General features: G+C 35.7%; 1 protein-coding gene across 5 annotated transcripts in view; it reads left to right on the top strand.

The window, feature by feature from the left end:
• SHPRH (SNF2 histone linker PHD RING helicase) overlaps positions 1-19,574 on the top strand; it is an 84,252-nt gene that overhangs the window by 37,183 nt on the left and 27,495 nt on the right. For all 5 annotated transcript variants that reach the window (XM_029944605.1, XM_029944603.1, XM_029944604.1 and 2 more), the window contains 10 exons: positions 526-614; positions 2,588-2,680; positions 4,977-5,084; positions 6,236-6,378; positions 9,895-10,068; positions 10,390-10,452; positions 11,674-11,899; positions 13,666-13,809; positions 15,151-15,252; positions 18,752-18,823. In XM_029944605.1, the coding sequence (XP_029800465.1) occupies positions 526-614; positions 2,588-2,680; positions 4,977-5,084; positions 6,236-6,378; positions 9,895-10,068; positions 10,390-10,452; positions 11,674-11,899; positions 13,666-13,809; positions 15,151-15,252; positions 18,752-18,823 (1,214 nt within the window). The remainder of the gene's footprint in view (positions 1-525; positions 615-2,587; positions 2,681-4,976; positions 5,085-6,235; positions 6,379-9,894; positions 10,069-10,389; positions 10,453-11,673; positions 11,900-13,665; positions 13,810-15,150; positions 15,253-18,751; positions 18,824-19,574) is intronic.

Genomic DNA, 19,574 nt, shown 5'->3' with positions numbered 1-19,574 from the left:
TAGATTTATGTGACCAAAAATAGAAAGAAGAATCCCTCAGTTTTGAAAATATGGTTTTTCATTGCAAATCATTTTCGCCACCAAAAAAAAAAATACCTATTAAGAAGAATGTATTATTTATCTGAGAATTCTCTGTAGTTTGATCATAGTGTTTTGAATATTTATTTATAAATCTGTCCTTAATTTCAAACATCAAAATGATCGCTAATTTGCACCCTTTAACTTTAGTGAGAGGAAAATCATTTGTCTAAATTGAAAGTTAATTCAGAGTTTTTTCTTCAGTATAATTTTAAAACAGAAGTATCTCTGGTTGGTGTGCTATGCTTATGGCATTAAAAGCAGCTATCATCAGCTGCTTTATTGGGGCATTCATATTAATACCAAGTCAAATTCTTTTTCTTTAAAAAATAGTGAGTTTTAATCCTTATATTTTACAGTAGATATTTTTAGATACTAAATAACTGTATCACCTTGGAAGCTAAATAGAGGACTTTCTTATGCTTTAAATACACCTTAATTCCTCAGGTGAATATGCCTTGGCAGCAGAACTGTACAGAGAAGTGTTGCGTTCATCTGAGGAACACAAAGGAAAACTCAAAACTGATTCACTCCAAGTAAGTAAAAATTAAACAACTTCAAGTATATAACCTATTTATTTTTTTAATAAATATTTGTACTGAATAGTTAAGAAGATAAACGGTAACAAAATGGATGGACGGGGTCATAATTTCTGGGAATGGACTTTTGGATTCAGTAGCACTCATGGTGATTTGTAGACAGATAAGTTTGAAAATCACTACTATTCCATATACTCAGGCCGCTGTTGACACAAGGCCGACTAGATAATCTAACCTATGTTAGAAAAATAGGTTAAAGTATTTGTGCCTCAAAGAATGGGGTGAGTTTTATCACTTTTGGATATAATCGTCAACACATTGATATAGTTTTTACTGAAAGAAGAAAACGCTGTAAACTAACCAATAAAACCTTTCCAATGATCTTCTGGTTTAATTTTTGGAGGTCTTTTAGGAAGATTTGGATATTTGAATTTCAACATTTATTTAAATATTGAATCTCTTCACTTTCTTAGCTCTATCCAGTGGATCATGTAGACAAGGCTCTCTAGATAAATGGTAAATAAGGGCTACTTTTTAATCTTGGTAACTTTAGGCTTGAGTCCCTAATGGGACTTCATTATTGCTCAGAATCTAGACCTTGGAACCTACATTGTTCACATGTGCCTCAGTGAATATTAGGAAGTTTTGGAGGAGAGGAAAAAATTAAATATAAGCCTACGTATATTTTGTGTGGATAAGGATTACCGAATTCAGACCTTGGGCAAATGTGTTTGCCTCATGGAAGAAGGAAGAAGTACAAAAATAACACACTCCTGAATAAAGGAAATAAAAATAGAAAACTGGGCAAGAAGACAGATAAGTCCAATGTGCCTGTGTTCAAGAGGGAAGAAGAAGCAATCAGTCAGCCCCTTTCTTCCTTTCAGTCTTAATAATCCCATCTGCTGGTAAACCAGGGCCAATGAATGTTTTGCTCTATTCAGTCAGATTAGCCACTCTGCCCCCTTGGGTTAAATGTGGAAGGGGGTGGCAAGGTATTCTTCCCAGTCCACTCCTCCACCTTGTTCAGGAAGCGGTACAAGTCCTCTTCCACAAGCACACAGGGAGAACACGAGCTGAGTTTCTGTCACCTTGTTTCTGTAATGTTATTTGCTGTTGTTACTAGATATGATAGTGTTGCTGATTGTATTATTCATGTGACCCTGTTGAAAGATCTAAGACATTTGAAGTGACTCTTCAAAGATTACCTCTGCAAAGATCTGTACCATGCCCTGTAATCTGTAGCCAGAAAGAATAAACCTTTATACCAGGACTCCTTCCTGGTCATTCTTTAGCCCTTAGCTGTCTTCCCAAGTAGAGAGTCAAGATAGAAATTACTTTCACTCTATTTCTTCTCACAGCCCTTGACTCTAGGGGGAGCCTCTAACGAGCTGCAGACTCAGTATCATAGTGAGAAGCCTGGTTTATACTGAATACAGAGATAAAAGATGGCTATCTCCTTCTTCCTCTACTGTCTTTACCTCCAGCTTCTCCCCTTTCCAGCCCTTCAGTTCAACAGATGTAGGCCGCAGCCCTGTTTTCCTTACTTTTATCATAATGTAACTGTTAGGCTCATGCAGACACATTTCCCAGAAGAAGAACCAAGTCTGCATAGTCAGCCTTTTCAATTTATTGGACTGACTTGGCATAATCATACATAGTTCCATATTTAAGCATTTGCACATATAATAGAAGACATATACCTATATCACACGTTCTACTAAATGCATAGACATTTTTCATAAGACTGTATATTTTTAAATGAAGAAAACTTAGGTAATTATGAATTAAGACCTTTGCTATGAAACTGATTTTGGTTTTCCCTGAGGCAGTTGGTGCTCAGATTGTTAGAGGAAAAGTTTTCAGTGATCTGATCTTAATGTTAGTATTCTGTATGCCATATTAATGGTAGGTTCTCCCTTTAGAGTCTACTGCATTGGCTCTCAAAATTATTGCCTTTTGTGTGTTTGTAGAGACTTCATGCTACTCATAACTTGATGGAACTGTTGGTAGCCAAGCACCCGGGAATACCTCCTACCTTACGAGATTGCAGACTTGAGGAAGAGGTAATTTTTTTTTATTTGGTCTATAAAAGAATTTTTTTTCAGACTTTATCCATCTCCGTATTTGTCCATCTCATTTAATATTAATAATCCATCTTATTAATATTTCCTAGGATATACAGCATCTAAATAAAAGTAATCAGATGTTTTCCTGCTGCTTCTCTGTTTACTTTGGTTGGTAGGGAATTGCAGTAGAGATTTTGGATGGTAGAGAATTGCAGTACTCCATATCATTTTGTTCCTCTTGTAAGCCACTCGCAGTTACATGGTACTGCTTTTGTAGAGATGGCTGTTGGTAGCCAGCAGCGCATGGAAAGAAAAAGAAAGGAAGGAGACCTTGTTGATCTAGTGACAAATCTGCAAAAGAGCTGGGTTAGTAAAAATAGGAAGTCTTATGCTTCCTCCACCCTTCTGTGTATTACCTAACATGTAAATAAATTCAATATTTCGGTGGTATTTCTTAGGTCCTCTCAAAGAAATTCCTTCTGCAGTGAGTCTTGCCTCATTGGAAAGAATGGTATAAATTATTTCACTGTAAATTGTTAATGAGCCTAATGCCCTAGTTCTCCCATGGACTTTTGCCATTTTAAAAGTCAAAGAGAGATGGCAGAGCTAAAATCAAGAGTAGTAGGTATGTTTGAAATGAATTGAACCTGTAAATGGGACCTTTTTAATTTGAATTAAGATTCAAAGTGAGATTGTAGAAGTATGTACAGCCCTTTCTTGCTGTTAGATGGCAGTCTGAGTGACGGAGAATTTGGAGTGGAAACTTCTTCCCTGTGGAGGAATCTCTTCTCCTGTACAATCAGTCGTTCTTTGTTTAAATGCCTTCAGTAACGGATGGCTCTGGGAGACCGTGCAGTCTGTTGGTAGATAGCTGTGATGATCAAAGAATTATAGCCAAGGAATTTTAATAGAAAGTAATTGTAAGGTTGTGACAGGAGCAAGAGAGTGCATCATGAGAGAAGGAAGAGTCATACTGTATAGACAGATTTCCAAGGAGACCATATTATCACTTGTGCCTGACTTTTGCTTGACTCAGCCACAGCTGAGAAATTCTCTACTTCAACCTCCAGCATTTGTAAATGAAATAACAGAAGCCCAGGGAAATGAAACACCTAATCCAAAGAGATGTATCTATTCAGTTGAACCTCATGAAATCGCCATTTTTGTAAGTCCAAGGGTCTAATGTTGAAAACTTCACGTGGCTCAACCCACTTCTAAGTGGAAACATTGGGATTTCCTGTTCAGTAGTAGTTCTGCTTTTCTTGCCACTCTCCCATATCACCTTTGATCCCCTCTCTTTATTCATAACGTAGTTTCAAGAGCCAGTTAGATATTTTAGTTAAATGGAAGAAAGTGAAAACTTGTATATGTTTCTTAATGGGAATTACTAAGGATAAAATTTTTCCGTATTTCTTTTGCTTGCAAGATGTGATCCTTCTTACCTGGGAAAGTTGAAAGGGGAAGGATTTTTAAATCCTTTTGTATTAGTCAGTTCAGGCTGCCTAACAAAATACTACAGGCTAGGTGGCTTAAGCAAGAAAAATTTATTTCTCACACTTCTGGAGGCGGAGTCCAAGATCAAAGTGCCAGCAGGGGTGGTTTCTCCTGAGGCCCCTCTTCCTCGGCTTGCAGATGGCTGCCTTGGCTGCCTTCACTTGTTCCTCACATGACAGTTTCTGCATGTGCTTGCATCCTTGCTGTCTCTCTCGCTCTCTTTTTTTCTTTTTTCTTAAGAACACTATTCATATTGGGGTAGGACTCTTTCTTTATGATCTCATTTAACTACAGTTACTAATTTAATTACCTCCTTAAAGGGCGCTGTCTCCAAATTGGGGGTTAAGGCTTTGCCCTACAGTTTTTGAGGGAACAGAATTTAGTCCACAACGCCTATTAAGTTACTGTATGTTCTCAAGTGTTATTTCTAAGCTGAAGTAATTCCAAGAAGTTAAAATAAATAAGTCAGACAAATTCCAGAAGGTTGCCTTGTCTCATAATTTGAAATACTATTCTTCCCATTCCCCTTTTTTTTTCCAGTTAAAAAAGTAGATAGAAATTTGGGAAGCAGACCCTTGGGATTTCTTAAATTTTGTGACTTATAGGTAAATGTGCTCTCTTTAATATATATTATAGGAATTGCTAGCATGTTCTTGACAGTATACATGGAAGTTTTACACTTAAGCTGTGTTAAGTAGCTTTACATATGTAAAATAACCACACTGTTCTTGCAGCATTATACTGAATTCTTGTCTGGGCCTGGAATGAAAGTTTGAATTTGTTTCCTGTTTCAACACAGGCCAAACAGCTGCGAGAGCATTACATGAGCAAGTGCAACACGGAAGTTGCGGAAGCCCAGCAGGCTGTGCAGCCCGTGCAGCAGACCATCCGGGAGCTGCAGAGAAAGGTGCGCCCCCAGAAGGGCTCCCCTGACCGGCGCTTGTTTCCGGGAGCATTTCTGCTTGTGTCTTGCTTTGGTGAAGAACTTGAACTTTCTCATTCACCTTGGAATTCTTAGCACCTACTATGGTGCCTGTCCCATAACAAACACGTATTTGCTGTTAGCAATGTTTGTTGATTGAGCAGATGTGTAGATAAATCCCCATTTGGAAGTTGTTCTCTCATTTTTTTTTAAGCTCTGATGATGTTCTCTCATCTTGTGAGGCAGCAGGTTGTCTTTTGAAGAAAGTAAAGACTTCCGTAACCTCCTTCTGATCTTAGATAAGTATATTTACAAAATCTTTTCCTTTAAGATGTCAGAACATTAGAAACATGGGTATTTTTCTTAGGGAACACATGCCATTTGTCATTTCTAAAATGGTTTTTATGAAATCGGTAGCCAGCCTTAAGAGGAGACTGTACAGGACACCCTGTTTTTTTTATTTTAACCAGTTACTCCACATTTTATTCTTCCTAGTGCATTAATTATTTAGTATTCAGGCCTATAATTTTGCTAGTTATCATAGAGTATTATGGAGTAGAATCTCGTTCCGCTTGTCAAGATTAGCAGGATGTTTTTATTATGCTGAGAAAGAGACCTGCCACCATATAAGCAGTGATTGCTGAGTTTTCATTTCGGTAATGTATTCTTTTAGCACAACTTAGTTACACAAGTATATACAATCCACAGTGGTCAGGAAGCAGGTAGGTGTTTTCTCCATGTGTGCAAAAGTAGTATGCTCCCACATGTACAGAGTGTACACTATTATAATTCCTTCAAGAATAGCATTTTTTTGCTTCCTTTGAATTTTTCACAGCACCTTTCCCAGTGATAGAAACATAGTGAGTAATGGGGTGCCTGGGTGCCTCAGTCAGTTAAGCATCCGATTTGGGCTCAGGTCATGATCTCACTGTTTGTGGGTTGAAGCCCTGCATCGGGCTCTTTGCTGACCGCTCGGAGCCTGGAGACTAGTTCAGGTCTGTGTCTCCCTCTCTCCCTCTATACCCCTCCCCCACTAGTGCTCTGTCTCTCTGTCTTTGAAAAATAAATAAATATTAAGAGAAAAATCATAGTACTGAAAAAAAAATGAACTGATGAGCTGTTGTCTTTTTTTACAGATTTATTCTAATTCTCCTTGGTGGCTGAATGTGATCCACAGAGCAATAGAATTCTCTATTGATGAGGAACTTGTTCAGCGGGTGCGAAATGAAATAACCTGCAACTACAAGCAACAAACTAGCAAGCTCTCTATGTCAGAGAAGTAAGAAAAGAGTATAAAATAGAACAACTTTATGAGTAGTGACCCCAAATACTCCGGTCATTTGATGTTAAGAAGTGCAATTACTCCCTCTCTCTCTGACCCTGCCCTGCTAGCACTGTCTCTCTCTGTCTCTCAAAAATAAAAACACATTTTAAAAAAAATCTTTAAAAAAAAAAAACAAAAGAAACTGGGTGGCTCAGTCGGTTAAGCATTTGGCTTTGGCTCAGGTCATGATCTCATTTCGTGGGTTTGAGCCCCGCATCAGGCTGTATGCTGACAGCTAACTCAGAGCGCGAAGCCTACTTTGGAATCTATCTCCATCTGTCTCTGACCCCCCCCCTCCCACCAGCTAGTGCTGTCTCTCTCTGTCTCTCAAAAAAAAAAAAAACATTTTTAAAAAATGTTAAAAAAAAAAAAAGTTCAATTAAATATCAGAACATGCTGTGATTATGAATATCTGGATTTTATATATTGTTAAGAGTGCATTTCTGACTAAAACATTAGATAGGAGCCTAAAAAAGGAAACCTGTTTTCTGTATATGAGTCATTTTTAAATATTCCCTTTTTAGTGCTTTTTTTAAAACTATAGTTAAAGTATATTTTTTGTATCTTTGTTGGACACACCCAAAGCCAACTCTAAGCAAAGTCTTCAAATAGACTTTGTTTTGGAGAATTTGGTCCTTGAGGCAAAGCATTCAGCCTCCACTGTGCAGCTCACCCCCAAAGAGCTAAGCATCGGAGCACCGCTGGGGCCCGGGTTTGCGGTGTAGGGTTCCCTGCTGTCTCCCCCATCCTTCTCTCTTCTCATCAACACTCAGCATTCGTCAGGGTCTTTGTAGATAAGTTGGATTATTGCTCTTGATGTAGAAATGGTGAATAATCCTTTCCAAAGACCAGGGGTTTTGTTTTTTGTTTTTGTTTTTGTTTTTGTTTTTGTTTTTTTCAAAAATAACTCACTCGTTTAACCCAACGGAATGTTGGTCTAATGTGGGGAATTGAGGTGTTGTGGCAGGACTGTTAATGCTAGGGAGGGGACAGAGAGAGGATCTTGTATTGCTTCCCAGATCATATCCCAGTGTAAGGTCAGCCTTGGGATTAATGTTAGTTTTTCACATAAGAACGTCTTTAAAATGTTTTAAAGTGTTTTCTTTGACTCTTGTAAAAGCCTTTCCAAATGTCTACTACAGCCCTAAAGAGATCTGCTACGTAGTCCGTGTGTCATTACTGACCCAGGGGTGCAGTCACCCTCTTTCTCACCGTACGGAACTTGATGGGCCTCATTTCTGAGGCCTCTGCAGTACGTCATGCTCTCGACTGCACTTCCGTGTTCCCTCTTAAGCCCAAGAGTCCCCATTCCAGGATAAGTTGTCATTTAAGTCATGGTTCATTTTATCCAGTTTTAAAGCTATATACTAATGTGCGCTGCCAGCGTTATGGAAGTCACCGATAAGAAAATATTAAAATTATTTTGAGGGTTTTTCTTTAAATCACATAGAAACTACTGAAAAGTTGCAAATTCCTGTGTATGCGAACATAGTCCTGTTAAAAGTGGGTCCCAGGGCTATAATAGGACCTATAGGTAATGTAAAATATGCCACTTATTACACATTTTTCTCAGAAACATTAAACATCAATAGAAAGTAACAAAACCCTTTCAAAATGGGTAACTTATACTATGCTAACTATACTAGGAATAAAATTAAAAATTTTTTAATTTTAGTTTTAAATGTATAACTTATATTACATCTTGGTGAGTTAATATTTTCTATATTACATGTACATTCAGAGATCATTTTAGCACTGCTGCTGTGTTTTCCAGTGAGATCAGGATCTCAGAAATCAAATCATTCATGCTTGTCTCTTAACACTTCTTAAGAAAGGAAAATCTTAGTGATTAAGAGCACAGGGAGATTCTTGAGTCAGACTGCGTGTGTTCATCTCCCAAATCCCCCACTTAGCTAGCTCTGTGACCCTGGAAAGGTTATTTAAGCTCTCTGTATCTTAATTTCCTCATTCATAAAACCAAAAGCATTGTTGTGAGGATTAGTAAATTTATATCTGCAAGGTGCTTGTATACTTAGAAGAGTGCTTACCATTTAGTATAATGTGAATTATTATGTGTTCTTTTTAACGTAAAGGACTTACAAGAGAGAATATTGCTAAGATTTAAATGCTGATCTATGATCACTTTTTAGCCCCGAGTCACATAATTTGTGAATAATACTGATGTGAACAATATTAATTCCCAACCTAATGTGTTCTTGTTTTCCTGTGCAAATTCTTTCAGAAATTATTGAGCACCTGTTGTATCTATTACATACTTCTAAAATTTATTCCTTTTTTAATTTTTTTTAACATTCATTTTTGTAAGATGGAGTGTGAGTGGGGGAGGGGCAGAGAGAGAGGGAGACATAAAATCTGAAGCAGGCTCCAGGCTCTGAGCTGTCAGCACAGAGCCCGACAGGGGGCTCGAACCCATGAACCATGAGATCATGACCTGAGCCAAAGTTACATATTTTTTAAATATATGATATAATTCTTATTTTCTAAATATTAGCTTAATGAGAAGACAAACCCATGAACAATTTGAGAAGTAGAAGTATGTATAAAAACTTGAAGATAACAACATTTAAAAATGAATGGTATTTTCAATAAACTTCATGGACAGAAAGAAACATAGATTAGTGTTATAAAATACTGAGGAAGCCTTCAGGAAGCAAAATGGACTCTTTGGAACAATTTGGAGAAAAGTGTGAATTGCATTTTAGGAGAGAAAGGATATATTCTTAAGCCAACAAATCCCATTTATATTTTCATTTTCTAATCTCTTATTATTCTAGGCTTTCTTTCTCATTTCATAAACCCATTCACATACACCCATACATTCCTTTTCTTAACACATTTTACTCAGTTTATCAAAAACAGTGTTTGGGTTTAACTCCTAACTCTGCTACATAGTAACTTTGTAACTTAAATTATTTTAATTCATTAGGCTTCATCCATAACATGAGCCCAATTGTATCTGTTGAGATTATATAGAAAAGAGCTTGGTAAAATGCCTGGCATCATATAGTGAATGCTTAATAAAATGCATATATATGTAAATAATATATATTGTAAAATATATGTGATATGCATATACACACATATATACATATATGTATGTATTTATAAATTCTTTGTAGCAAGGAATATAACTCTTGGCTACTTTTCTTCTCAATTTTTCTCTTTATTTTTCATCCGGTAATTTCCCTCTTATATAAAGCAAGGATTTTCGGAAAGGACATTTTTGGTATCTTTTACAATAAATAACCCAATAACCTTGTCTCCTAGTAGATTGAACATACTACTAAAGTAAATTCACTCAAGGTAGACTACATAAAATGCACAATTTCTTTAACACTTTATTTGGCAGTCTGAAATTGAGGATTTTTTTCTGATTCTTTTCTGAATTTGAGGAAATTGACCCACTGCTCTTTTGTTTGCTTTGTGTGTGATGCTGGTGATGCAAATCAGGTTCCATGACTGCAGAGGTCTTCAGTTCTTACTTACAACACAAATGGAAGAGCTGAATAAATTCCAGAAGCTAGTAAGAGATGCTGTAAAAAACCTGGAGGGACCTCCATCTCGTAATGTTATTGAATCGGCAACAATCTGCCACCTCCGACCAGCCAGACTTCCCCTCAACTGGTAGGTGACTGGAGAGGTCATGCGGTGAAATGGCTGAAATGGTGTCACTCCATTATGGTAGTTCTTCTGAGAGAAGAAACAATGTCTCATCTAATAACAGGTCTTCATTTAAATTCAGACGGAAGTGGAAAGAGATACATTATTAATGTACTTTTTAAAAAATTCTCAAGAACCACATACTGAAAAGTATGTAAATTTTTTCTTAAATGGTATATTTGTTGTAAAGAAAAAGTGAAGTATAAAACACTAATAAGCCTCTTTTAGAAATTACCTGATCGCTATGTTTGTGAATATTTCTCTGATCATTTTTTTCTCTTTCAGCTGTGTCTTTTGTAAGGCGGATGAATTGTTCACAGAGTATGAATCAAAGCTGTTTTCCCACACGTGAGTTCACTGGGTGATTACCATCAGGAAAGTGAAACCATTATAAGACTTGGTGTTTTGATTTATAAGACTGTGTTTTCCTCACAGTAACTTTCATGTGTTTTTTTTCTTTAATTACATCAATTCAGTGAACTTTAGCATATGATCATTTAGCTGCTCAGTTTCACTTATATAAAAGTTATTCCCAGGGCCGCCTGGGTGGCTCAGTCGGTTGAGAATCCGGCTTCAGCTCAGGTCATGATCTCGCGGTTCTTGGGTTCGAGCCCCGTATCGGGCTCTGTGCTGACAGCTCAAAGCCTGGAGCCTGCCTCAGATTCTGTGTTTCCCTCTCTCTCTGACCCTTCCCTGCTCATGCTGTCTCTCTCTGTCTCTCAAAAATAAATAAAAGACATTAAAAAAATTTTTTTTAAGTTATTCCCAAATGCTCATGTCGTCTAGTAATGTGTAATGGAGGGACAGTTTAGAGGAGTGACAGACTCTCAAGTCCAACGAATTTTAGCTCATGTCCTTCCCAGCTGTTGCGGACGAATTACCTCTCTAAGCCTCAGTGTCCTCATTCATGAAATGACGATAAAAACAATACTTACCTCATCGAGTTTTTTATGAATGTTAAATTTTAAAATGCACACAATTGCTTAGCATAGTGTGTGATACATGGTAAGAGTTCTATAAAAGGTTAGCTCTCCGTCTGCTTTCTCCAACACAAATTTGAAGCTTTCATCCCATGTCAAGGATTAAGGTACCTAGTGAATCATAATAGCTATGGTATTTGCAAAATTAATTCTATGTAACAAACATGGAAATTGAGAAAAGGCTAAGTTCCGATCATCTTAAAGAAAAAAGACCTCAATAGTGTACTTTGAGGTCATGTTATCATATTGTTTTGTTTTGTTTTGTTTTGTTTTGTTTTTCCATGGTTGGTGGTAGTGTTTTATGTTATGGTAATTCTCATAGCTAGATTTTAGCCTGAAATTTATAGCCATTTTTTATTTCATCAGATTATTGGTCTAGACCCTGGACAAATTTGTCATTATGCCTCTATCATTTTCAGAACTGCTGATCTTTTCTAAAGACTTGCAGGCATGATCTTGTAGACAGGATATTGGAAGTTGTTGATGAAAAGTTATTGACCTTGCTTCTCGGTTGGCTCTGCCAGTGGGACTTTGCCATGCTTGTTCCCCACTGACCGCAGTTACTGCTTCTCCTCTCATGTGTTCTCAGAGTCAAAGGCCAGACTGCAATATTCGAGGAGATGATAGAAGATGAAGAAGGACTGGTGGATGATCGAATACCCACCACCAGCCGGGGTTTGTGGGCAGTAAGTGAGACAGAACGATCTATGAAGGCATTGCTGTCGTTTGCAAAATCGCATAGATTTGATGTTGAATTCATTGATGAAGGAAGTACGTCAATGGATCTTTTTGAAGCATGGAAAAAGGAGTATAAGGTATAGTATTTTAATGTTTTTTCCAATTTTAATTTTTCTTCTTCATTTCATTATTACTTTTCTCTCTTCAGTTTTTAAAAATCTGCTTTAGAGATTTGAGGTATCATGATTTCTCTTTCCCTAAAATGTAATGATTATAATGAAGAAGAAGAAATACAATAATACTGAACAAATAAGGAACTTCTATGTATTAAATTACTAAAAGAAAATTATTACTGAAATGAAATTGATATGAATGATATTTAATTTAGATGTGAAAACATTTCATTCTATTTATTCTTAGTGTGATGTTACACTGGAATTCTGTGAAATTAGAGTTTCGTTTGCTTTTGTTCTGTGAATAATCAAACCCCAATAACTTCAAAGATTGAAGAACACAGAAATGTTTCTCAACCTACAGTGCTGGAAACCATTGCAGTTAAAAAAATAGAAAGTGACCCTTTCTATTTATATTTTGATAATTTTATCATATTATAACTTTACTTGAAATGATTTCCAAAATTCATTGGTTTTGAATTATTGTTTATATTTGGATTTGTTATCTATTATCCTGCTTTGAAGGTGAAATCTGGGAGGAACTGAAAGAACTGTTTTATTTATAATATTATAATTCCTTTTATATATTTTTTAAAAATCTGAGGTTCTTGACTTCTAAAGCAAGATAAAAAGAGAAAATATGCTATCTGTAATATCATTTCCTATGTTTGATAAATTGGGGGATAATACCTTTATTGGGGGATAATACCTTTATAGTTGAAATCATTGATTCATAGTAAGTTGTTTCTTCTCACATTACTATTCTAAATGCAAAAGCACATTAACACAGGTAATTACAGCGAGTTATTAGAAGAGGACAGTATTCTGTACAGTATCCAGTTGCCCCTGCATTTTTCTTCTGAGCTTATTTTGATGACCACCTATGTCTCAGTTTTCTCAGATCTTGTGAATGTGTTCTCTGTAGCACTGCAGACCAGACTCTTGGACAGCAATGCAAATTAATAAGCTACTGTTAGACACATCAGTTGGGGTCTTCCTCAGAGCATAATGTTAGTGAAGAAAGACTATCAAAGATTTTATACTGACTGATAACCTTTCTGTAAATTTCAGAAAAATGTATACCCAAATTATTAAGAATGTGTAGATTAGTATAGTTCCAGTGAAAAGTACAGAATAGTGTGTCCAGTTCAGAACAGTGGTTAGTCCACTATAGGGACGAGGGAAGAATATGTGAGGAAAGAGTGATACAGTCAGGAAGGAGCACAGGAGCTCGCCAAGGCATTGGGATTGCTCTTTCTTAAATTGGATATTGAGTACTCATTTGTATATTTTAGTATTCTTATTATCTCATATATATATATCACATATATGTATCTCCTATATATGTCTTGTGTATATATATACACACACATATATGATTTTGAAAATGTGAAATAGTTTATAATAAAAATATTTCTTAAAAAAAAATAAAGATTCCATCAGGCTAATAATGACCTACAAAGATCTGTGGCCCCACCCAGATATTTGTGGGTGTTCTGTTCCTAAGATTCTAAAGACGCCATATTCTGCAGTGGCCTGTGGAGGTTATTGAGTCATCTGTCCTCATCTTAAAAAATGGCCCCCAAACTGCTTGTGTCTTAGACTTCACTTATGTCTTAGGGTTTGGACTTCACTGAAAGACTTTTGATCATGGCACATTTTGGTGGTTTTAGCCAATTTTTAATTACGTGCATTAATTACCACTGACGTCATGCTTTCTGTTCTTCTAGTTGCTGCATGAATATTGGATGGCTCTAAGGAATCGTGTGTCTGCTATTGACGAACTTGCAATGGCTACAGAGCGACTGAGAGTGCGCCATCCTAAGGAGCCGAAGCCCAGTCCGCCTGTTCTTCATATCATTGAACCACATGAGGTAATTTGCAAGAAATCAGAGAAAAGAGCACAGCCAATAGGTGTCACAAAGTCCTGTGTCCATAGAAGAGAGAGTCAAGGCAGTGATCTCTTCCATAAGAATGTATTTAATCTCTGCTCTTAGTTTGAACCATATAAAAACGATTGCTTTTAGAAGTTAAAATAGAAAACAATATCCTATCTAACCTATGCATAGAATTCACTATTTTGGTTTGTTTTTCTCCAGATTGCATATTCGTGTTTTTTTGAGCACCTTCTGTGTGCCAGAATTTAAAAGTGGTCTCAGTCAGTTTTTAGACTTAAGTCCTTCTTGCCTCAGTTTTTTCAGGAATAGAAGAAGCTTCCATAAGAACAATCAAAAACTTTTCTTTTGCAGGGCTCCTGGATGGTTGTTTAAGCATGGGACTTCTGCTTAGGTCATGATATCATGGTTCTTAAGTTCAAGCCTACCATCAGACTCTCTGCTGTTAGCACAGAGCCCACTTTGGGTCCTCTGTCTCCTTGTCTCTCTACCCCTCCTCCGCTCACATATGTGCGGGCAGGCGCACACACCTGTGCACTTTTTCTTAAAAATAAGTGCACATTAAAAAAAAACTTTCTTTTGAAAATTTCCTTTGCTAATGATAAACAGATATTGATAACTCATCTTCTAATAAATCCCTCTTTATATCCCAGGAATAAAAAATGACTCTTTCAACCTTTTCTCTCCCATATTACAATATAATTTCCCTTATACTTTTATTCCTTGTATGTGCTTTATCTTTTAAATCTTTTTGTTTCTCTAAAGCTTGGAGACTGTACCTCAGAAAAACTTAGAAATCCTCATTTTATTCTGTCTCAGCTTTTAAACCTTGAATTGTAATTTTTTTCTATGTAACCAAAATCCTTTTTTTATAATCTTCTGCTATTTTCTACTGGGCAAAGGAGGGACGGAGTGGGGGTGGGGATGTGAGTGTGTGTGTGCAGGGAGCATCTTCCTGGGTTTCATAAAATTACTCTGACCAAAACAGCAGATCACTTAGTTTTTCTTTATTTCATGGGTATTACTGAAAAATGGTACATAAATAGAATTTGGGTTGATTTTTATCCAACTTCAAGTTTATAGGAAAACTTCATTTTTATTGAAGTTTGTCTTCTGTACAGCAATATAGATAGAATGATAGATAGAGAGGTATTTCCTTTTGAAATATCTAGTGTCTGTTTTGCAAATTTGAGTTTTCATATGTCAATGGGTTTGCTTAAAATAGGACACAATTATTCATTATTCAGGAAGGATTGTGTATGTTTAATACAATTTTACCATCTTTCTAAGAGAGAATAAAGAAGTTGTTTTGTTTTTTAGGTAGAACAGAATCGTATAAAACTACTAAATGATAAAGCTGTTGCTACATCACAGCTTCAGAAGAAACTTGGGCAGCTTCTTTACCTCACTAACTTGGAGAAGGTATTGTGTTTAAGTTAAGTTTAAAAGTGTGCTACTTTTTCCCATGCAGAACATCAATAAACCTTAGCATCTCTTTCTATGTAATCTGTTAGTCCCATAATTAATGGTACAGGTTTGTTTTTTTAATCAGTCTTTTTTGTTTGTATTAATTATACCAGAACACTAGTTATATCTATACTAGCTACACGTATCACAACAATGATGTTGTGTTATACAGATTATAGAAAGGGTGTATACAATATAGAGTATAGAAGAATGTAAGCAGACTGTAGTTCAAAACCTTGACTAGTAGAAGTATTACAACATACCTCTAGGCAAAGATTACATTGTATCATCTTTCTCTTCTCTCTCTCTCTCTCTTCTCTCTCTCTCTCTCTCTCTCGTATATTTGGAACTATAAAATGCTTGGAAGGCTACTAAATCAGAAAATATTACAATGAATTATTTAATGTAATTCAAAACACATTTTTTGAGTTGTGAGCAGAATATTATATTGGACATTGATGAATGTGATTCCATTTAGTTGAGAAGCTAAATGGCTTTTGGCAGTGCCTTACACAAAGAGATATAATAGACTTTTGGATAGGACAGAGGAAGGAAAGCAGGAGACTAGGGTTGGTCCTGAAAACGGATACAAAATACATTTAAGTGGATCCGTAAATCCCAGCGAGGATAACACGAAAAGTTGACATTCACTGTAAGTGAAACAGCACAGTGGTTAAGCAGATCACCTTGGGATCCAGACAGTTCAGGTTTGGATCTTGACACCACTGTTTTCTATATCTAGGGCTTTATTTAAGTTATTTACCTCTCCTTGCCCTGTCTGTAAGATGAAAATAATAACATTATCTTGCAGGGCTCTCTTGAGAACTGTGTAAATTAATATAGGAAAAATTCCTAATTTATTAAGCACTTGCTAGGTCTTTGCTATTAATATTATCATATTGTTACTGATATTACTACGATGACTGCTCTTATCCTCGCAGGAGAAAAATATGGAGGAAAACTTAAAAGTCAGTCTCATGCAAAATGCTAGCATTAGAGAAATAATGTGGAAAAAATTTCTTAATATTCCTAAATGTGAGTTCTTTTAGTGTTAGATTTCTATACTTTAAATGTGAAAGTCAAAACTAAGAAATAGTTAATTGTTAGTTATAGGATATAAATCGATATCCTCTATTTGTTGAATTGGTTTTTTTTTAATTAAAAATCTAAGGATATATAATCTAACTAGAAAATCCAATTCAGCTAATAAGCAAAGGAAAATCAAATTAAGTTCGTACCATTTCCTGCTGACAAATAGGCAAAGATTTTTAAAATAACACTCCACAGGGGTGCCTAGATGGCTTAGTTGGTTAAGTGTCAGCTCTTGATTTTGGCTCCAGTCATGATCTCATGACTCATGAGTTCAGGCCCTGCATCAAGCTCTGCACTGCCAGCACAAAGCCTGCTTGGGATTCTCTGTCTCCTTCTCTCTCTGCCTCTACCCCACTTATTCTCTCTCTCTCTGTGTCTCTCAAAAATAAATAAACCAAAAAAAAATCTTTAACACTCCACTGTGGTGAAAGGGCAGTGAATGGATATTTTGTGTATTACCAATGGGAATATAAGTTGTATAGTCTTTTCCTGAAAATACTTTGACAGATATTAGCAATTTTAGGTAATTCATATCCTTTGACTCAGTAATTCTTAGAACTTTTCCTGAATATTCTAAGTAAATAGAAATTTGGGGAGTAAATTAGATATGAGGGTATTTATTGCAATATTACACTCTCTCAAATTAAAATAAATAAGTTGAGAGAAAATAACAAAATTAAACAAAAAATAAAACTATAAATGGAGAATAATCCCAATTTTATGTGACTGTTTAAAGTAAATAAAAAATAATAAACTAAACAAGTTTTTAAAATTTTCTGGCAGTCAGCAGGTACTTACTGCGCACCTACGATGTATATGCATTGTAGTAGGAGTTTGAGATAGACAGACTTGGTCCTTGGCCTCAAGGAACTTCATGTATGTAATTTGATGCAATTTGATGTGGACAGATCATACATAAGCACTCTTCAAATAGTGATTTAATAAGATGTTAGTGAGTCACCTTAACTTGGGAAATAAAATGCAAGTTAATCACTTAAAGCAGAGTGGCATACATTCAAGAGCTCTGAAAAAATTTAAAGATGAACATGTTATGTTGTTGATCAGCAGTTTTCAGTATCAAGTAAGAGAAAACTGGTCAAGTTCCAGTAAGATTTCAAAGCATAAAGGTCTCCAGTACATAAATGTTGAATTACTATGTTGTACACCTGAAGTTAGTATGTGTCAGTTATATCTCAGTTAAAAAAACATGTTGTTCAGACGAAGTTTTCTAAATACTAAGCAACCCCAAGATATTTTTAGTAGTCTGCTGATTTGAAGACTGCTACTTCTCTATGGGAATAGCAGGGGTGTCTTACCATTACCTTATTAATGGTAAAGACAGTAGAAACCTGTAGAAGCAAAAAGGTTGAGGTGAAATGATGTTCTGGGGAAGGAAGAGCTCTCTCTAGGTAGTCAGTGAAACCAGACTCATAACTTCAGTGTCTGTGAGTCTAATATACTTTCCTTTATGTTTTCCTCAACATTAAAACCTGACAATTTGGTGACTTTTTGAAGCTTAGAATTTTTTGAAATAGTTATAAAGAGATTTTGAAGAGGTCTGTTATACTTCAATATAATTCCCAGGCAAAATGAGTCTCAAATCAAAGATATTTCTGCTTTCTAGTTATTTGCTTTGCCCTAGTGAGATTACAGCAGAATACTGAGAAGAAATCTAAGGAGATCTGTAAATAAGTGCTGCTTCTTCCCAAGTCTGTGATCGTGCACCCAGTGGATGTACAGAATAAATATCTTTCCAGGTTTTAAGGAGCCTTTATTTCAAAATTCCAAATAACATTTTTTAAAATAACACATATTTCTTTACAACAAAAATAGCTTGAAAATAAAATTTTGAGAATTTACCTGTTGTATCACATTTTGCTTTTCATTTTGCCTGTGACAATAGTCACAAATGTAGTAATACAACTTTTAACAAACTCTAATGTAAGTTATTTCCATTTTATTGTTATTGTTGTTCCGTGAATAATATTTGTAAGTCCTGGGAATATTAGTATTAAGTAATATTAAAAAAACTTTTTTAATGTTTATTTTTGAGATAGTGATAGAGTACAAACTAGGGAGGAGTAGAGAGAGAGAGGGAGACACAGAATTTGAAGCAGGCTCTAGGCTCTAAGCCGTCAGTAGAGGCCTGACGTGGAGCTCGAACTCACGAATCGGGAGATCATGACCTGAGCCAAAGACGGCACTCAATCAACAGAGCCACCCCTAAGTAATATATTATTAAATCACCTTAATTACTAGGTTATTTAAATAGCAATTGCCAACATTTACTTTTATAAATGAGTTCTAAAATGCATATCAGGTTTTAAAATGCAACTAATCTAGTTTTTATTTTTTTGAACAGTCTCAAGATAAAACATCAGGAGGCATTAATCCAGAACCTTGTCCAATCTGTGCTCGGCAGCTGGGAAAACAGGTGAAATAATAATGAAGATCATATGCATTTATAAAATACTTTATGCTTTTCAAAGGCATTTACCTACAATATCTCTCTTTTTCTCTCATAACAGTTTTATGTCCAGGGCAAAAATTACCTCCATCTTAAAACAGGGCCAGTGGTTCAGTGAAATTCTCTAATGCCACACATGCTTGAGCATGCTCCTCCTAAGTGATAGGTGAAAACATATTTCTAGAATAACCCCATGTTTTTCATTAAAGGTGCATAGTTCTGCTTATTGTCTCCAATCACAAGATCAAGTCTAAGTAATTTGTCGGTTTAACCTGTGTATTTGGTAATTGTACAGAAATATAGCATATATAGATTTACTTACGTCATTACAGAGGTATAGTAACATGGCTTTTACTTGGGATTATTAATATCTAGTAATGCCAGGCTTTAAAGTATAAATAATATCTCTCCTGGGGGAATTTAGATGTGATTTTTACAAGGCCATTATGTCAGTTAAGAATAAATATTTGTTTTTGAATGTTGGTGTACAAATGTCTCTAAAGTTAATGGCACAATATTAGCTACTTGGAAACTGAGAATAGAAATGTATAGACACTGGTGACTTCTGAGAAAAGTCACTGATAAAAATGTGATAAAAATGGAAAGAGTCATGATGTAAGTAGTATCTTTGTTACTTTTAGGGTTTTTTTAATGTTTTTTTATTTATTTTTAAGAGACAGATAGCACGAGGAGGGGAGGGTCAGAGAGAGAGGGAGGC

This window comes from Suricata suricatta, chromosome 7, assembly GCF_006229205.1.
Source record: "Suricata suricatta isolate VVHF042 chromosome 7, meerkat_22Aug2017_6uvM2_HiC, whole genome shotgun sequence".
NCBI classification, from domain to species: domain Eukaryota; kingdom Metazoa; phylum Chordata; class Mammalia; order Carnivora; family Herpestidae; genus Suricata; species Suricata suricatta.
This window is presented reverse-complemented; position numbering and strand designations above follow the sequence as displayed.